The following is a 20,601-nucleotide window of genomic DNA, read 5'->3' on the forward strand; positions in this document are numbered from 1 at the left end:
CTTCTGTGGGCCTTTGTTTTCATGTTGTAGGTATGAATAAATTCCTTTTCATTTTCACATCTTCAATAAGTCTATCACCTTTATTGACAAACTATCCTTTCTCCACAGTACCACCTTTGTCAAATAAATGTTCATGAAATTAACTGTAGCTTTTTTCCCAGACTAACTGGTTCCATCGAGCTGCCTGTCTACCCTTATGTGATTACCATGCTGTCTGTGTGCCAGCCAGATGGCTCAGCAGGTAAGGGCTTTTTGCTATCAAGACAGAACCTACTCCTGGTAGTTGTCCTTTGACCTCCACATACCACCATGCGGTATACACACCCACACACACACCAACCAATCAATGTAGTTTAAAATTTTAAAGAAAGTTATTGAAATTGTTTAGCAAGGTTGCAGAATTTAAGATCAATGAATATAAATCTACTGTATTTCAGCAATGAACAGTTGGAAAGTAATAGTAAAAGCTACCAGTTACAAAGACAAACTCTTCAGGAGCAAAGCTGTCAAAAGACATTCAAGATGTACACATTGAAAATACAGATCATAGGCCAATCGGTGGTGATGCTCACACTTAGTCCCAGCACTGGGGAGGCAAAGGCAGGCTATGTATGTGTATAAGAAATATTATTTAGAATGGTCGTTATGTTTAGATGTATTTTAAACTTGTAATTTTCCGACCTATACAACAATCCTGAGAACCCTACAAGACTGCCATTGTCACCCTGATTTCCAGAAAAGGCAGGCAGAAACACTGCTTCTGCAGAAACATGTAGCACTTGGAGACAGATCCACAATTTAATTTCTGCCTCTCTGCACGATCACCTTCCAGAATTTAGAGAGACAACTATTTAATCAGTAACTTGCCTCTTCCTTTGTATAACCACGGCTTTTCGGGTTCCATTTTCAGGCATCAGAGAGGTTGCCTTACATAACTTCATTGTTTTATTGATAAGGAAACTGAGGCTGAATGAGAGGGAGTGGCCTGTCCAAGGTCTCAAGGATAAAGTTACTAACGCAGTAACACTGGGACAAGAGCCAAGCTCTTCCGACCGGAAGCAGGATTTCAGGCATGTGTGTGTGTGGCCCCAGAGTCCAGTGGAGGGATAAGTGGAAGAATGAAGGTATCAGAGTCCTACACGACCTGGTGTAACTTCACACATGATCTCTTCACAGCCAGAGACAACAGAAGAGAAAGTACACCTGTGCCTGCCTCGGTTTCTGTTCCTTAGATGTAAATGTAGCTGCAGGTGCACAAACAAAACACAGGCCCGTAAAGCCAGGTGCTTGCTTTCCACAAACAGAAGCCTGGTAACTATGGTGGCCTCTTCCTGCCCACAACCTCCAGTTTGACGCTGGCCAGAGTAGCCAGAAACACAACATGGCCCCAGGGCACTGAGACAAAAGAGCATGGGGTAATTTCCAAGAAAACAAGAGGAGTGACTTGAAGTGTGTAACTCAGTACAGACTGGGCATGAAAGGGGAATGCCCTGGGCTGGGGTTGCAAGGGTGATGTCAGAGTATCCATTCCCACTCAACTTCCTGGAGTGAGAGGGTGTTCCGTCCAGAAACCCACAAAGGAAGAGTACAGAAACCAGAAACCCCGGAGTAAAGAAAGTCATCTATCCTTCTTTCTGTCTTTCTTTCCTTCTTTCTTTCTTTCTTTTTTTGGGTGTGTGTGTGATGTATGTGTGTATGTACCCGTGTGCGTGTAGGTGCATATACACGCCAGTGCAGATGTGTGTTCGAACATGTGAATGCCAGAAGACACAAGGTGTCTTTCTCAGCCACTCTTAACTTGTTTTGAAGGCATATTCATGGGATCTGGAGCTTGCCTATTACACTGCACTGGCCACCGAGCTTCAGGGAGCAGCCCACCTCCTTCCCACCCAGCTGTGGGTGCTGAGGATCCAAACTCGCACTTTTAGCAAATGGCCCATCTCTCTGGAAATCATCTTTTCTGTTATTTTAATCACACTGGTCCTGGAGACCAGAATTTGTCAAAACAAACAGCAAATAAAAACTATTCATAAGAGGCAAAAAAAAAAAAAAATGTATTTTGTATTTTATTTGCTGATCTATTCCATTATGTAGGAAGCCAACCATGGCTGAAAGCTTAATGCTGAACCAACCAAACTTTTCAAATGAATTAAAAGACCCACTCATTGAGAGAGTTCCTCTCCTGGTTCCCAGCACATACAGACCTATCATCAGAGTACAGTCTCTCTGAGGGACCAGAAAATCAAAGCAAGAATTTGCCATTGTTAGCTCAGGGTTTGATCCTTGTTAGAGAGAAAGCAACTAAAAAGTGAGGTTATGTTTAGAAACAACAAAAATACTAACTGTAGAAACAATGTCACCATTGAAAGACCAGAAAAGAATGCCCTCATCAGGTAATTTAAATAATACCAGCCTGGTCCAGAGAGCATGCTTAGCATTGCCACTGAAGAAACGGGAACTGGCCGGGCTAAATGTGGCCAACCAAGCTGACCATGGTCCTGTACCAGAGATGTGGCCTGTAAACCCAGACTTCCCCCACAGTCAAATACCAACCAATCAGGACTGCCCTCATTCGCATGGCAGGTGGTATTTGGTGGCATTGAGGATGGCTCCCAAAAGGAAGCCACCAACCACTGAACCCAACTGGCTAAGGCAAGTGGTTCTACTATTGGCTTTATCCATGGCTTCCCTGCAGTATACTCAGTAGACTTACCATTTTCTATTCTGGTCTGATCTGGGTGAACTCGCTCACTGCCTGTCAATTTCCTATCACACTATACAAGATTCAAAGAGATTTCATCCAAACCATGGAAGGGGAAAAATAAACCTTCATCCAAACTCACATTTTATAAGTTGGGTGTGGCCTGCTGGGAAGACAGGGCTAATCATGGAAGCCCGAAGAGGTTACTCAGACTCTCTCAGGGAGGGTGAAGGCAGTCCCATGATAAGTGCAAACCTATGTCTATGGCTGGAGGTCAAGGGGCAGAGGTGATGTCATTTTCTGGGGACACGGGTGTGTGGCTCAGACCTGAGACTAAGTCAAGGGTGGCCACTGCCAGCTGTCACTGATGTGTGGCAGACAGTCTTTACATAAATAATCAATGACTCAGGGTATCAGCTCAACTGGTGGGACAGATTACAATTCCATGATATCACCACCACCGGGCCATGAGAACCGTACAATATCCCTATGGCTCTTCAGGCAAGTAACGAAAGTACAACGCGATGACTGAGTACAGCCGTGGCCACCACCGCAAGAAGACAATCTGGAGTATTTTGAAGACATCTGCTTGCTCAAGAATGACTCACTCAGCATAACCTTGCCAGCCAGTTCTAGATATCCTCACCAGAGTCCCCAGAAATGCCACAGAGTCAGAGGCCACCTCAGACAATAGAGTGGAGAAGGAACTATGAAAAGGAACAGGTGTTTGCTGTGGGGACTGGAGGAGCTGAACCTGGGGACAGGCAGCTCTGAGTAGGCTGCTGAGGCGGAGTCAGGAAAAGGCCGGAGGCCAAGATGCCGATTACCAGCATATCTCATTTTATTGCACTTCACTTTATTGCACTTCAAAGACAGAGTGTAACTTACAAACTGAAGGTAAGGCCACCTTCATTCAATCTCGCAGGCACCAGTTTCTACAGCAGCTCAAATGGTCATTTACATTTTTTTTTATCGAGAGTATTAATTAAGTTGGGACACTGTTTTGTTTGTTGTTTTTTTTTAACACTTAACAGAATACAGGGGGAAAAGGGTATTGACATTAACTTTCATATGGACTGGGAAGCCAAGAATCTACTGGGCCATTCTGGTTTTTGCAGGGGCCTGAACAAAACCCACAACATCCCCCAAGGCTTTCCTGCCGGAGGGAGCATGCTGGGAAGGACTTTCTCCAGTGAACCAGCAGCCACAGATAAACTTCAAGATCCTATTATCAGTGGCTTCACCCAACAAGCCACCATCACAGTCCAGAACCAGGCACAAACTCTAATCTAAAGAGGGCCTTGGGGACATAATGGATTGGAAGAGGAAGCGCACACTAGACCCTCCTACCCAGCCACCAGCTTCAGCATTTGATCAAGCGAAAAGCCCAGAGGCACCTCGGGCCCCTGTTGAACACATCAGCCAACCCTCCCCAGATGTGTCTAGTAAGATGATTTAGAACAAAGAATGCTCATTCCAGAGGTGTCTCCAAGACTCTGGTATCTTGGGCAGGGACAGGGCCTGGGTTCTGGAAAGGTTTTAACAAGTGCCTGGGTCATTTTCAGAGTTGAGAAACTCCACCTACCCTTTCCAGTTCCAGACAGTCAGGCTCATCCACATCTCATCACTAGGGAAGAGGCAGCCTGGTTTACCAGCTCCTGCCTGGCTATTTTAAGCCACCGTGGTGCAAGGTGCCTGTCCTGTGGGTTGGCTTTACTTCCTGCCATGGGGACCCTCCCATAACAGTTCAGGAATCTTCCTCAAATTCCTTTGGACTGTCAGAAACACACAATCCCCATTCACCAAGCCAGCCTAGACACATGGTGTGGGCCAAACATTTCATCGTTTTCCCACACAGCCCTCTCATTTTGCTCTCTGGCCTTGTCATTGGCCCCAACTATCCCATCAGACACGAGTTCTGGGAAATAAGTGGATGCAGAATTTCTGTCCATGTGCAAGCTACAGTCAGTCCATCAGACAAAGCACCAACAGGCCCATAGTTCTCACTGACTAAAAAAAACCGAAAGTCCCCATACCTTATTGGATCATAAGGGAAAGTCCCCAGGACCTTACCTACCTGGCTTCCACAACACACAAGTAAGACTCTTTGCCAGGGAACAGCAGGAACTCTCGTGCCTGTATTATGTCTCCCGGCTAAACTGAGGTCCAGGGTAGCCGCCAGCACAGCCTGGGGACAAAAGCCACACATTCCAGCCACAAGACACCTTCCTTCCCAGAAGAGAAGGAACACACTGTGAAGAGGGCTGCCTGACAAAAATCTCTTTCCTTTTTTGTGAGGTGGAGTGGGTGTGCCCTATATCAGGATTCTGGGCTGAGCCCCCTAAGCCCTTGGGGCAAATACTTTTCATTGGGCCTCAGTCTCCTTCTCTTAAACTGGGTTAATGACCCCTTAGAGAACATAATTAGCTAATTCCTGCTAATGACAGGGCCTCCCTACTGTGTCCCTTTGATTTTTACTTCCCCACCCACCTTGCATCCACCTGCCCAGAGCAGACTTGACAAGCCCAGGACAGACCAAGCTCAGATGTGGCATGGGCACTCCATCAAGGCCAGCCCAATGCACCTGCTTGAGCCACAGAACCAGAGAGGCCTCTTCTACCACCCCTCCCTCATACCCTTCATCCTCAATCCCACCCAGATTTATTACTTGACTCTTTGATTTGTACGGGGTGGGACGAATCAGTGGCTCAGGACTGACACCTGACCCAATCACCTCACCTTTCTCTGTACCCAGAATCACCAAGTGCAACAGCACAACCTGGCTGACCCACTCCCCACAATACACACACACATACACACACACACACACACACACACGGTGTGGCCAGCATCTCTGGACTTCTCATTCATTTTCTTCACTGAGTCTACATTTCAATTTCACAGACTAGTATGTCTTTTATTATTGCAATTTTTCTTGAGATAATTTAGATTCCCACAAAATTGTAAGAAATAATGAGAAGCTCTCTAGGCTTGGCCTGAGTTCCCCCTGTGGTAGCACTTCAAAAAGTCTGACTAGTGTGACATTGATACAACCCACAGAACTTACCCAGATTTCCCGTCTGACTTGTACACATGTGTGTCTTTCCATGTGCCATACCATGGGGGTAGGTTCCCATGTCTACTATGGACAAGCCTGTGTGTCACTCCAACATGAAGTTCCCTCCCAACAGGAAGGTCCCTCCCATTGTCTTTTTTATCTATCTATCTAGCATCTATCTATCTATCTATCTATCATCTATCTATCTATTTTGTGAGGTGGGGTAGGGTTGAGACTGGGTCTCTCCACATAGTCCTAGCTGTCTGGCACTCACTATATAGATCAGGCTAGCCTCAAACTCAGAGATCCATCTGCTTCTGCCTCCTGAGTGCTAAAGCATTAAAGGTGTATGCCACTACACCAGCCCATTGTCTTTTTGAACCACACCTACCTTCTTCCTGTCCCCCAGACTTTTCAGTCCCTCAGCCACTAATCTGTTTGAGCTTTAATAATGGGTCAGTGTAGGACTTGGGGAGTACTGGCTTTGCCCCTTCTGTCTTTCACTGCACAAAGTTCCCTGGGATCATTCAAGGCATTGCTTCTACCAATAGACCAGTGGCATTCTTTTCCATGATTGAGGAATAATCCATGATATGTAGATACCACGGTTCCTCTGTGCCTTGGGAGGCCCTCGGATCTGCAGACAAAACCCTCAAGCCTCCACAAATTGGTGAGATTCTGAAACACCTGCTCTGTGGCTCCCAGGCCCCTAATTAAACTGCAGCTCTAAGAATAGGTTGCCTGAAAGAACTCAACATGCAAACGAAGAAGCCCTCCCCACTGAGTCCATAATTACAAGCCAGACTCTCAGGAGATGGCAGCCAGGAGGGCCTTTGGAGTGCCAGGCTTTGAGTGGGACAGACTTCAGGTGACATCCAAGCTCTCGACTTCTCAGAGCCATTTGCATCTGCAGGAAATCTCATCCTCACTGGACACCAACAGTACAAGTCCTTCCCCCTCTAGTGTGATCAGCTTCAAAAGGACCCCTTGGCTATTAGCACTGCACATGTTCCTGCTCTGCTTTCTCTAGCTAACCGTGCTTGATCCCTCCAATCCGTCAAAAAAGAATGTTTTCCATCCCTCTGGCCACCTGGCTTAACCTCATCATTAGTCATATTCCCATGAACATGATCTAAATTCAACAGCACAAGAGATCTGACCCAGTGGGTTCCACGGGGCTGCTGGTGGCCAGCAACAGCCCTCATCCTTATTGCTGCATTTCCGTTAATCACCTGAGAACACATTCAAGTAGCTCCCCCAGGCTGGCCATCAAAGGAAAGGAAGGGCAGCTGGAATAATTCAGCTCCTAGGGGAAAGCTTGGATGATGAGTCAAAATGTCCTTTTCAAAGAGTGGGTAATTAACAAAGGAAAACGAAGATAGATTGAAAGAGAAGTCATATTCATCTGGAAAACTCACTCATCCCTAACTCCAGGTTTCACTTGATGCCAAGTCTGTGGGCCTGCAGGTGCAATCCCTAACATAAAACGAAGAACTGTTTGCACAGAACTTTTACACATCCTCCTGTACACTTCAGATTATCTCAAGTGATGTAAATATGTATAAACTGATGGTGTGTTATATGTTTCAGAGAATGAAGTTGAGAAAAGCCTATACAGGTGCATTTTTTTTCCTTCAATTTTCATTCAGTGGTTGGTTAGATCTGCATAACAGACGTGGAAAGTTATGGTTAATTCCTGGCCTTTATGACCCATCAGACTTCCTTTGAGAACTCTCTGGGACAGACCCCTTCCTAGACTTTCACCATGATGGGGGAGGGAAGCAGAGAGACTGTGTTTAGTTCTACAATTCTAGCATGGATTAAGATATTTAATAAGGCTGGGTGGTGGTAGTACACACCTTTAATCCCAGCACTCAAGAGGCATAACTCTATGAGTTCAAGGCTAGCCTGGTCTGCAGCGTTAGTTCTAGGACAACCAGGACTACACAAAGAAACCCTGTCTCAATTCTGCCCCCCCACCAAAAAAAAAAAGAAAGGAAGGAAGGAAGGGAAAAAAGGTATTAATAAAGAACAGCAAGATGGTTCCGTGGATAAAGATACTAGTTGCAAAGCCTGACATTCCGAGTTCAATCCCTGGTACCCACATGGTAGAAGGAGAAAACTGACTCCTGTAAACTGTCCTCTGACAGCCATGGTACCTTCTCCCAAAAATATTCAAACATTTAAAAACAAAAACAAAAAATAACTTTGGGCCTTTGGAAGACACCAACAACTAAAGCACTACTTAGGGAATAAGGAGCTAGAGAGATGACTCAGCAGTTGGGCGCGCTGACTGTTTTTGCAGAGGACCTGGGTTCAATTCCCAGCACCCACATGACAGCTCACAACTGTCTGTAACTGCAGTTCCAGGGGGTCAACACCTCACACAGACATACATGCAGACAAAACACCAATGGACATAAACAATTTTTTTAAAGTTACAGAGTGTTTGAATTAAGTTATGACAGCCAAGTCTTTGCCTAAAGAGTGGAATTACATTATGATTCCATTTGGGGAAGAATACAATACACATGTCAATTAATATCCCGATTCTTACACAAAGAGATGACTTATGATAAAATGAGCACCAGCTCTTCGCCAGCTTTTTGTTACTGTCATGAAATACCTTAGATAATCAACTTATAAAGAGGAGAGGTTCAACTTGATTGACAGTTGTGGAGGTTTTAGTCCATGACCCATTGGGCCTGTGATGGAACACACAGTATAGAGCAAAGCAAAATGTTTACTTGGGGGTAGGAAGAGACCAGTATCCCACACTCCCCTCAGAGGAATGCCCCGCTGACCCAAAGACTTCCTAACTATCCCCTATAGACTCACCCTGGTCTTTCAACACACCGGCCTTTGGAGGGCACCCACAACTAACTATGCACTACCTACAGGATTAGAACCTTAGGGAGCAAGGGGCTGGAGAGATGGCTCAGTGGTGAAGACTGCTTGCACTCGTCCTACAGACGACCCAAGTTCAGTTTCATCCAGCACCCACATCAGGCAGCTCCAGGGAATCTAAAGCCTTCTGACTGCAAGGACACCTGCACGTGTGTGTTCATACACACAATGATGCGCACACATACACATAAGTGAAAATGATCTATAATTTTTAAATCAGTACCTTGGGGAACAAATTCCAGAAAAAAAAAATGCACTTTCTAATTTGAATCTTTCTACACTGCTTGACTTCAAACCCCTTCCCTAACTTTGTAATCATAAACAAACAAACCTTGAGAGTGCACTTGGGAGGCAATGGCAGGCCAGTCTCTGTGAGTTCAAGGCCAGCCTGGTCTACATAATGAGTGAGGTCCAGAACAACCAGAGCTATATAGTAAGACCATCTTGGAAAAAATGGAGAGAGGGAAGGAGGGAGGGAGGAAGACAGGGAAAGAGAGAGAGAGAGAGAGGAGAGAGAGAGAGAGAATGCATAAACTACAGTTGCTACAGCACTTCCTTGTCTTTTAAAAATTCTAGCTATCAGGCTAAGTGGTTATGAGCACCAGCTGTTCTTCCAGAGGACCTGTGTTCAATTCTCAGCACCCACACAGCAGCTTACATACTGCCTATAATTCTACCTCCAGGGGATCTGACACAGTCATACAGATATACATACATGCAAAACACCAGTGCACATAAAGTAAAAATAAATTATTTAAAAAGAAATTCTGGCTATCTGGGTTGACCATATTTTCTTTGACCATATCATAATTTCTTAGCCTTTTAATAATATTTTAATTTTTTATTTTACTTGTCAGTGTGTGTGTGTGAGTGTGTGTGTACACACACGTGTGCACGTGCGAGCCTGTGCCATGGTGCAGGTGTGATGGTCAGAGCACAACTTTGGGAGCCAGTTCTTTCCCTCCACATTATTTCAGCAGGATCTTTCTTGCTTTCTGCTATGCAATGTACTACAGGTTAGATGGTCCGCTAGCTTCTGGAATTTTTCCTATCTCTACCTTCCATATCACAGGAGGCATGCTAGGATTGCAGGTATGAGCCATTGCATGTAGCTTTGTGAGTTTCTGGAATAAAACTATGATCGTGAGGCTTTTTTGGCAAGTGCTTTTACCTGCTAAGCCATCTCACTGGTCCTTAAAACATTCTTTAATAGATCTAAATAAGTATAGTCTGGGAAGAAAACAAAAACCCTTGATTTAGACTTGGGACAGCCACACGACAGATGACAGCCTGGCCTATAGTAAGCTCACTGTCACCTCAGAACTCTGGATGTACTGGGGTGGAGTAGGCTCCTCACCTGAGCCATGGAGTGAGGTGGTTTCTGGTTCTGCCTAGGAGAATGGTGTCGCGTGGGTAGCTTTTCCTCCAGACCCAGATGGACATGTTCCATTTCAGCAATCCATCCGAGGGCTAGCTAGCTCTTTCTGACTCATCACTAAACCATCAGTGGCATCAGCCTTTCCCTCCCAGTTGAGTGTCATGTACAGAAGCCAAGAGGTTAATGTCCCAAGTCTGAATGTCCCATCTGAATTGTTACTAAAGAGGAAAAGTCACAGTGCCCAGAAGGAAATGAGGGACAGCACGAAGGGACCCTCTTCAGCAGTCATTCACAAACCTATCCAACCACGAGACTCCCAGTCCCAGCCCTCCATCGTGCCCGAAAGGCAAGATCACTACTATGCCTTTGCCAGACAAATGGCTTGTACACAACAAACAAGACAAAATTCATGAACCAAGCGAGGAGTGGAACAAGGCAAAGAAAATGGACTACTCTGATTCTTCAGCGTGGGTTGGGTAAATTGTTTTTCAACTTAAAATTGCACCACGATTTTTAATTATGCACGTAATAAACGAGGGTACATTTTGTTGAAAGCCATGTTGTAGTCACATCTTTACGCTCCTAGTCTCCTGGCTAAGTCAGCCCATTAAAAGGAAAGCCAGACAGGTTTGGAGAGAGATGACTTGGGTGCACTCGTGCTGGCGCCCAGTGATCTCCACTTCTTTTTTTATGTGCTCACAACGCCCTAATGATGTGTTCTGGGATTTGCTGGGGATATGCGTCAATCACCCCTCTCTTTGGAACACAATTTTATAATAGCATTGTGGTTAAGCTCCTGGGCTTTGAAGTCACACAGATCAAGGTCTGAAATCTTGCTCTACCTGCCACTGCCTCTGGGCAGTTTACTCAGGGCCTTTGAGCCTCAGAGTTTTCATCTGTAAACTCTGTTTTTAGCTTGTCCACATCAACACTGCAGGAGTGAAACAACGGACTGAAGCACACATCGAAATGGTAGAAAGAGATCCTGCACCTTTGCTCCATGGCTGCCTCGATAACCACTATGCCTCAGCATCACCAGCAGGGGCCACAGACAGAGAGGTAGATCTGAGATCCTGACGGCTTTAACAACAGCCACAAAACTTGCAGAGATCACCTGATGTATCACTAAGCTCGGCCAGAATGGGCAAACTAGGAAGATGAGCACCTTGGAGGAATTTTTAATATGGACCTGTTTCTAGAAAAGTTGTCGACAAGGACCAAAGTGTTGCTCAGAGGCAGGACAGTTGCCCCATGTGCACAAAGCCCTGGGTTTAATCTTTAGCACTGCAAACAACTACTAACAAATAGCAATAGTTAATAAATAATTAAATAAAAACTGAATCTGTAGGGAACAGGTACCAACATTTGTTTATCTCGTTTGATGACTATTTACATTGTGTTATATACTGTAAGTAATTTGGCAGTGATCTGAAGTACGTGGGCACATGTTTGGATTATATGTGTACAGCAAACTCCACATAACAAAGACTATCACATACAACAGTTTATAGCATACAGTTCCAGTATGTGGCAGGCTACACCATGTCAGTTTGTACAATCGATGTTTTTACACTGATCAGACCACCTGAAGACAAAGTTCTCAGAATGTCTACCTACAGTGAATCCAGTCATGGCTGTACAATGCCACCTACCTAGGGCATTTGAGCACTTTAGATTCTGGGATCCATGAGGGTGCTGGAAGAGAACTCTCTTGGATACAGAGGAACACTGTGATTTCTGAGAAGGCAGTATTTGAGAGAGGGCTAGTGCTGCAGACATCCAGCCTGTGGTCACCATAGAGCACCAGATAACATCTTTAAGACCTGAGCTCTCAGGAGACTCTGTCCTGTTCTCCCTCCTGTTTCAAGAACAAACATGTGTTTTAGGAGAGACGAGCCTACAGCCTGGGTAGAACCACACACTAGAAAATAAACAGGGGAACTCCAGGACCACAGCACTTGGAGGCTGCTGTCCACAGAGACCAGATCGAAGGAAAGAACAAGACTGCTTCTCCTTCCATAGTCTGTGATGACAGCTTAGCCACAGATGGCCCTAAGCAAACCCTCTGGGAACAGGAAACTCAGTCACACAGGAGCAACTCTCAAAGTTCCCTTCACCTCGGCTTCCTAGATGCCTAAGTGAGGACGGTAATCCCAGATGTTCTTAGGTCCAGGGGTAGGGCCCTCTAATACTCACTGGAGAACACAGCCTTACTCTCCACCGCAGCACCTGTTCCCACACACAACACCCCCCAAATCCCCCAGTGCTCACTGCCACCTCTACTCTCCCTCACCTGGCACCCAGGAGAACAAAGAAAAGTCTCTACAGGTGCGTTTTGCCTGGCGAAAAAAGAAAAGGATCAGAGGAAAGCAGCGTGAGCAGGCTACTCATGTTCTTGCCACATAAGGATCTTTTTCTTAGGAGCTAGAGGTGGCAAGTGAAAGAACTCAGGAAGACAGCCTGCACAGCAGACAGACAGTTGAGGGTGTGGCTTCCCAGCACACTGTGCTCTGTGGTGCCCAGTGTTCAGCCAGGCGTCTCTGCACTTCCGCATAGTCAAGAATGCATTTAAAGTGGAGATTCTCCTGATTTGCATCCCCCAAATAAATCACGTGATCTCAGCATCCCCCAGATAAATCACCTTCCTAGTGGTCTCAGGGCTTTTTAAACTTAGAAACTCCTATTGCTTGGTCTGAAACCACTGCAGACTGACAATGGTTTCCCACACAAAGTACTCCTTTGAATGTTAGCAACAAACAGGGGTCCTACATGCCATCCCATTTCATAGTCAGGAAAACCGAGGTTAACTGGGATTGGATAACATCTCAGATCAGCAGGCTAAACATGTTGTGTCCCCTGTCACCAGAGCACAGATGCCTGCAGCCTAATTCATTTGCTCTGGCAATTCCAGCTTGGGCTAAAACAAATACTCTCCTTCTTCTCCTCCTTCTCCTCCTCCTCTTCTTTTTCTTCTTCTTCATCATCTTCTTCTTCTTCTTATCCTCCTCCTTCTCCTCCTCTTCTTCCTCCTTCTTATACTTCTTTCATGTGTTCGTTTTTGTTTTTCCAGACAGGGTTTCTCTGTGTAGCCCTAGCTGTCCTGGAACTCATTATGTAGACCAGGCTGGCCTTGAACCTAGAGAGCTGCCTGCCCCTGCCTCCCAAGTGCTGGAATTAAAGGCATGTGCTGCTACCACCCTGCAACAGATGTCCTTCTAAATGCCCACTCTGTGCTTGTCCATACTACCCACAGTGGCCCTGAAGGCAGAAACTGTGACTTGGACACTTTTCAATATCTGCCACGTGCTTGGTCATTGGGTACTTAGTAAATAGCTGTTATGCAAATGAGTGACTGAATGAATGGGTGAATGTTTGACCAATTAACAGATGACTCTAAATATTCAGGGTTGGAAGGCCTACCTCCCAGACACCTGATTTTGATCCACAGCATCTAAGTTCCGAACCTGTCTTTCTAGAGTTAGAAATACCGAGTCTCTTCTAAGGAAATCAGTACTGATCATATATGCCTTATGTCAGGGAAACTTCACAGTCACCATCAAATATCCAAAATGGACTTAACCGTTCAGTGAGACCAAATTCTTTGTTCTCATTAGTGGCCATACAACAGGCACCTGCACACCTGCTCATCCTGGGCAGAACACATGCAGTCCCAAGACATATGCAACAGGAAAAACAACACAGCAGAGTAACTCCTACCCTCCAATAGAGCCACAAAAGTAGAATAAGAACCAGCATAATCAGTCCTGGGAAGGAGGCAGTTAAGACACAAGGAACCCAAAAGCTGTGGTAGTGTTTGTCCTGGGACCCAGCATGACTTGAGCTAGGCTCTGTGACAGAAGCTATCCAAGAGGCAGCAGCCATACAGACAGGTCAGAAAATGTGCCCAGGGGATCTGCAGACCCCAACTGTACAGCACTGCTGAGTGATGCCAGGGAAGGCACAATCAAGCCTAGGGTAGGGGGCATACTGGAAGACTTCCTGGAAATATGAAAGTGAGCTGTGGCTATTCCCTTGCAGACACACTGCCTGGTGACAAACTTTGTGCATGTCTGCTTACATGTCATATTGTTCTCTGAGAGCCCCCTTGAGCAGTGAATGCCTGGTCCACATGACCTGAAAAATGACAGCATAAAAATCACATACGAGAAAGACTCCAGAAGAAATGAAGTAGGAGTAACCCAGAGGGTGGAGAGCAGATGAATGAGGACCTAGGGGGAAGACAAGGTGGAGTTACTGGTGCATAGTGATCTAACAGGAGCCCAGGGACCAGAGAGATGAGCCCCATCCTGCATCCAGTTGGGGATGAACTTGGTGCCCTCCCTTGGGATGGTGTAACCAGAGAGGAAACTGAGTTCACTTTCAGTGACCCCAGAGGGTCCTCTTTCAGTATCAGCAAAGTCTTTGAAGAGAAAGTCGGCAAGGGCAAACTTGGAAGGTGAGGAAAACAGACCAGAAACTAAACACAATACAGCAGGCTACCTGTGGAGGAAGCAGGAACCCCAAGCTGGCAATTCACGAACACCCCAATTGCAGAAAGGAAGAGAAGGCGGCAGCAGGTGGCAAATGCCAGAATGCATCTCACAGCAGGGCTGAAGCACAGGCTACAGGGACTCTGGCCACAAGGAGTGAAAAGTGTAACCATCACACCCCCACCCACCTCCCCAGATCTGGTCTTCTGCAAGTCACTGCACAAAGAGTGCATAAAACGCGTCGAGGGACCCTGCTGGATCAACAAGCCTCGCTCACCAGTGTCTTGCAGCAGTTCTGGAAAATACCTGGCTCCTAGTCCCACCAGAGCATTGTCCCCCACCCCACCCCGTGTGTGTTCTTCAGAAAGGTGACTAACGCCCTCCCTCACTCTGTACAGTAAATTTAATGTTTTTGAGGTCCTTCAAGAGACTTCTCCGTGCTTCTGCTTTCTACTTCAATGTCTGCCTCAAGAGAGAGGTTCCCTCACCACTGCCCAGACAGCCACTTTCTCAAGGGCCAACAAGCCCCCAGCTCCATGCTCTGTGGACCAGGTTCTGCTCTGAGAATACCTCTACAAAAGGTCCAAAGCGCCTTTTAACCAGGAAAACTAAAACGAGTTTCTGCAGAGACCAAGGAGAGACAAGTCTCCAACCCACGAATATGTCCTTGCCATAGCCCAGATCACCCACTCAGAGCACTGATAACCCAGAACTATGGGGACCCCCACAGCGGTCCTCTTTTTCAAGCCAGCGAGAGGGTAGGAGGCAGTGGTGCCTCCCGGCCCTGGGGCTTCCTGCCTGCTCGGTGGCCGGAGCAAGGCAGATCTGGGGCCGAGGTCCGGCCAGCCCCGCCCTGCCACCAGCGGCCAGGCACCCACCGAACAGGAAATTCCACCTGAGCGCCGGAGCCCAGGCCACCCACGGGCCGTAGAGCGGAGCTCAGGCGAAACCGAGAGCCGCGCGCAAGTGCGGGTGCGCGAGGATCCGAACTGTGGACGCCCGGCCCCGGGTCCCCGGCCCTCGCCCCAGGTCCCCGGGCCTCGCCCACCTCTTGCCGGGAGCTGTACTTGAGTCCCGCGCCGAAGTCCTTCGAGCTCCCTCCGGCCTTGCGGCCCCTATTGCTGCCCATGGTCTCGGCAGCGCGATCGCTGGTCTCAGACGCGTGGTCCCTGCAGGCAGTCGACTACCATTGCCCGCGGGACGTTGGGGACACGAGGGACGCGGAGCGCGAGGAGGGGTACGGGCCAAGTTCCGGGGCAGGCCCAGGGCGCCCGGCCGGCGGCGGAGGCTCCAGTTCTCATCCTTCCTCCCCGCGCAGGTAGTTTCAGGGTGTGGCCTCCCCGCTCGCCCCGCCTCTCCAGCCAGCCAGCACCGGCGCCCGCACACCTGTTGCGGCCGGCCCCGCCTTCTGCCATACCCCCCCCAGGAAGCTCCGCCCCTCCTCCCAGAACCCCCGAAAAGGAGCCCAGCGAAGTTCTGGCGCTTCCTCTTTCTCTCAGGTGGCTCTTTTTCCTGGAGCATAGCCTTTCCTCGCGGCCCTTTGAAACTGACCACCTCTCCACCATCCCCTTACGCAACTTTAGTCTCTGTCCCCTGGATCTTTCCCTACAACCAATCATCTTGCCAGAGATGCTTGTGTGTCAGTATTAGTCCTTCTTAAACTCAAGCCAGCTGCTGCAAGACCGGCCTTCCCGCATGCCGTGTGCCACGGACACAACGACCTTCCTCCTCCTGGGGACAGTAGCAGCCCCTTCGCTGTGGGAGGCACTGACAGTGGCCTGTACCCAGAGAAATGAGAGAAGGTCCTCAGAGTCATCCCGCTGTTTGCGACACCAGATACTGACTGCAGACATCTCTTGAAAGGCGCCTTTCCTGCATTTTCCTAATCCTTTCTGACCCATAAAATCAAGGACCCCAACATTCTTTTATCGATCTCCTCCCTTTTTTCTACACTCCCTTAAATTTTCTGTAGTAGTTGTTACATTTGTGTGTTAGAGTATAACTTGCAAGGACTCAGATCTCTCCTGCCACCGTGTGGGTTCTAGGGAACAGAAGGTTAGTCTTGGCAGTAAGAGCCCTTACTGGCTGAGTCATCCTGCAAGCCCCCATGCTTTTTTTCTTGAGATAATTCACCTCCAGTAAGGAAACTTGTCTTCCCAAAAGAGACATCAGAAGTGCTTGCTCTGCTTTAGCAATCGCCTGGGCATTTCTCCACTGGTATTCTGTGATCTTGCATAGTGAACCAAAACTACTGAGCTTGTAGTAAGCCCTAAACATTGTCCTGTGTTTTGGGAAATGAGAGTGAACAAAACTGAAACCCCTACTTTGAAATCAACAAGCCCCAAGTTACCATCCAGAACTCACCCATTGTCTTAAAATAATAAAATCTCTGTGAGTCTGTGTCCTCAGCAACTACAATAAGCAGAGTCCCCTGCTGATCCTCGCTATATGTGTTGTGATAACTCTGGTGACATTAGACCAATGAGAGTTAATGGTTGTGTGTACTGACATAGACCTGTCCTATCTTGATGGACAGACAGGTTCTATCGTGTGAGCCAGAACTGGGTCTGTCTATCTGTACCTCTCCCGTTGCATTGCTGTGCCTCACTCACCCGAGTCCTCCAAGTCTTATGTTGACTTAATGCACCCTACTGTATACAAAGCGTTCCAAGACTAAATGGAAGATGTTGAATTCCCTGCTTTGGGTTACGACTGGCACAACACCCTTCAGTTAGTGACTGACTGACTGAAATTTAGCCAGATTGGAAGTAGCAAAGACTCAAAGGTACTCACTGTACCAAACCTCCGTTTCCTGGACCAGCTTACTCCAAAGCTGCTATAACATCTCTCCCTGGATTTCTCAGAGCACACTGTCTGTTGGGAAAGTTAAGTTCACATTCCTAGGACCCTGTAAGGATTTCTCCAACTCATTCATATCTTTGGGACAAGTCACTTAGAAGGTGGACATATGTGGTTTGACTCTGGTCAAACCATCTGCTTAGGCTGGTGATGATAAAGGAAGGTGGATCCCTGGCATAGAGACCTTGCTCAAGCTTAGAGTCACCAAGACTCTCTTACTATTTAAGACAACAGGACCAGGAAGTCTGAGGGACACTCCTTCAAGGAAAAGGAAAAACCTGAAGCAGTAAGAGGTGCAGGGGAGGTATAAAATGAACAGAACAACTCACAATGAGGACCCCTCATCTTGTGAGTGTCTTCGTGTCTCCTGGTGTAGGAAGGGTCATTTATTTGACAACTTGTTATCCCTCTTACCTGTGGGAGTTGCTTTGTTGGTAAAAATGACTTTTTAAGCACCAACTGTGTGTCTCCATGTTAACTCTGCCTGCTCCCTTTTTAGCACGGCCCCTCCCACCCCCACTCCCCACCCCTGCTTTGACAAACCACTCCATTTGTCTCTTGCACTCCCCTTTGCTCACCATAATCACTTTGCCTACTTGTGGTGAAGCCCAAGTTCACGTGGCACGACCCATCTGTGACATTTCCCCCAGGCACAACCAAGCTCTTCTGCCTGAAATTGCTGCATACTTTGTAGTATTTTTTTTTTTTTTAGCTTCCTGCTGTACATAAGGGTTCTCAAAATGCTGTGGCTAAACACAATGAGTTACATCAGTCCCTGAAACTAAATATCAGTATATTAAGCCCTTGCTCAGGCTATTGTTGAGTTTCTTCACCTACAGTTTAAAAACAAAAGCATATTGTAATTTTATGAGGATTAAGCCAAATGGATTGAACTTAATTAGCAGAGGGCTAAAAGACTTCAGTCATACACAGAGTGTACTTAACTGTGATCCCACTGTGGGGGATCACACAGTGATCCATCCCTAGGAAGGATTTTGGCTGCCATTTCTCTTCCTCAGGATTTGTAATGAATGCATTGTATTCAAATAGCCACATGAGTGTCTTTTGTGGGTAAGGCTCCTATGTACTTCTATGAGCTAAAAGAGAAAGCTCTAGAAATCTGAGACAGGTTGTGAGCCACTCACATACAGCAGAGTAGCACTTCTGAGCACTATCTCCTGTCTGTCTTTGGCTTTGAACTGGCCATCCCAGGAAATGGTTTCATCTATTCAGTCAGTCGGTTCTAGAAGCAATGCTGATGGCTTCCTTTACCTATTCCACCCACCCACAAACAACAAATGCACAAACCACTAGCCTGCTGCCATCACCTCCTCCCTAAACTCTGCATTACTCCTGGAAGGCTTTGCTTTATACACTTTGCTCCAGTCGAATCCATTTGTTTCCTTTGTGATGTTGTGATTCAAACTCAGGCGGTCAGGAGAAGAGAGAGAGAGAGAGAGAGAGTCCCACAACTCTTCTGAAGGGCACGCCCCCCCCCCAGAGACTACTGGGTTACTTCCTGTTGGGTTCCACCTCCTAAAATTTCTACTGGCTCTCAAGGACACCAGCAGAGACCCTGCCTTTAACACTCAGCTTGTGGGGCTTTACACCCAATCTATTGCAGACTAATTGGTTTTGTTTTGCTGCTTCTTTCGGTGTCAGGGCTTGAGTCCAGAGCTTCCTATGCGCTGGGCAAATGCTGCCCCACTGAGCTACACTCCGGGCACACTCTTTTCCTTTTATAGGATAGGATGCTGGGGACTTAAACTTGATTGACAAACATCCTTGAGCCCTTGTATGTTTAAAGTATGCCCTCTCTCAGCAGCGGGAGTCACTTTCGGTGTCTGAGTCCTTTGACTCAACCCCAGGTATCTCTACAGATACATTTCTCTTTCTGGTACCACAGCCCATGTTCACCATGCTCATTGCTCACACTACCCACCAGCCACTTCTTTAATGTATCTCCATGTCATTTAGAAAATGAAATGTTAAGATCTTAATCTGGGCACAAGATAAGTGGCTTGGTCCCTTGGTTATTGTTTCTTGGACTTTTGGTTAGAAAGGTAGGGTTTGTCTTTTCCTTAAAACAAAACAAAAAAAAAAAAGTATTATTTTTTATTGATGCTGGAGGCAAAGCTCAGGGCCACACTCATGCTGAGCCATGTACTGTAACTGTGGACTGCAGCCCTGGGCTCAGGAAGCTGGAACCTTTAGAGGAAATAAAGTATTCTTCACATTCCAACTGAGACCTCCATTTACAATGTAGGACCATACAATATTAACTTTTTCTATTTGTTGCTCTAGCCATACTGAGGATTGAACCTGAGGTCTCATTCATGCTGGGCCCTACTTTGCTTTTTAACTTTAGCCTTGTATTTTTACTTTCTTTTTTATTTTAATTTTTAAAACTTTTTTAGTGTTCTACCTGCCATGTATGTACATGCACCATGTGTGTGCCTGGTGACCATAGAGGTCAGAAGGTGGCATCAGATCCCCTGGAACTGGAGTTACCAATGGTTGTGAGCAGCTAAGTGGGTGTTGGGAACTAAACCCAAGTCCTCTGCAAGAGCAGTAAGTATTCTTAATTGCTGAGCTATCTCTCCAACTTCTTTGAACATAGTTTTTGTTGTTGTTGTTCATTTGTTTGTTTCTTTGTTTGGTTTTTCAAGACAGGATTTCTCTGTGTCGCCCCAATTGTCCTGGAACTTGCTCTGCAGACCAGGCTGGCCTGGAACCCTGAAATTTGGTGGGATTAAAGGTGTGTGTCACTACTACCTGGCCAACCCAACTTTTTTTTTTTAAATAAAGACAACAGGTAATCTCATCCAGGAGAAGTCAAAGAACTTTTGAGTTTTGTTCACTCACCAGTTGACAAACAGCAGAATACTATTTGAGCAAAGAAAAGGGGAAGGGCAGGAATGTTTTTTCCTGGTAAGACTTGTTTTGAGAATTTTTAAAATGCCTGTGTTTTGGTCAAGTCCATCCCTCATTACTATCCCTCCAACTGTCCCTCTATTTCCCCTCACCAATATTCCCCATCCCCAATTTTGTGTGTTTTTCTAATCCACTAAGTTTATTTAATGTTGCCAATATGTGCACGGGTGTAGGACCATCTACTGAGCACGGGCAGACTTGCAGGCTGTATACTTGAAGAGAGCTGACTTTCATTCTCCCGGTGGCCATCAATTGCCAATTAACTTCTTAGCTA

General features: G+C 46.6%; 1 protein-coding gene across 1 annotated transcript in view; it reads right to left on the minus strand.

Annotated features, from left to right (window-relative positions):
* St14 (ST14 transmembrane serine protease matriptase) overlaps positions 1–15,849 on the minus strand; it is a 41,800-nt gene extending 25,951 nt beyond the window's left edge. Inside the window, exon 1 of the mRNA XM_051196982.1 lies at positions 15,583–15,849. Coding sequence (XP_051052939.1) covers positions 15,583–15,663 — 81 coding nt within the window. The 5' untranslated portion in view covers positions 15,664–15,849. The remainder of the gene's footprint in view (positions 1–15,582) is intronic.
* Positions 15,850–20,601: the final 4,752 nt, after the last annotated feature.

Source organism: Phodopus roborovskii, unplaced genomic scaffold (genome assembly GCF_943737965.1).
Source record: "Phodopus roborovskii unplaced genomic scaffold, PHOROB, whole genome shotgun sequence".
In the NCBI taxonomy this organism is placed as follows: Eukaryota; Metazoa; Chordata; class Mammalia; order Rodentia; family Cricetidae; genus Phodopus; species Phodopus roborovskii.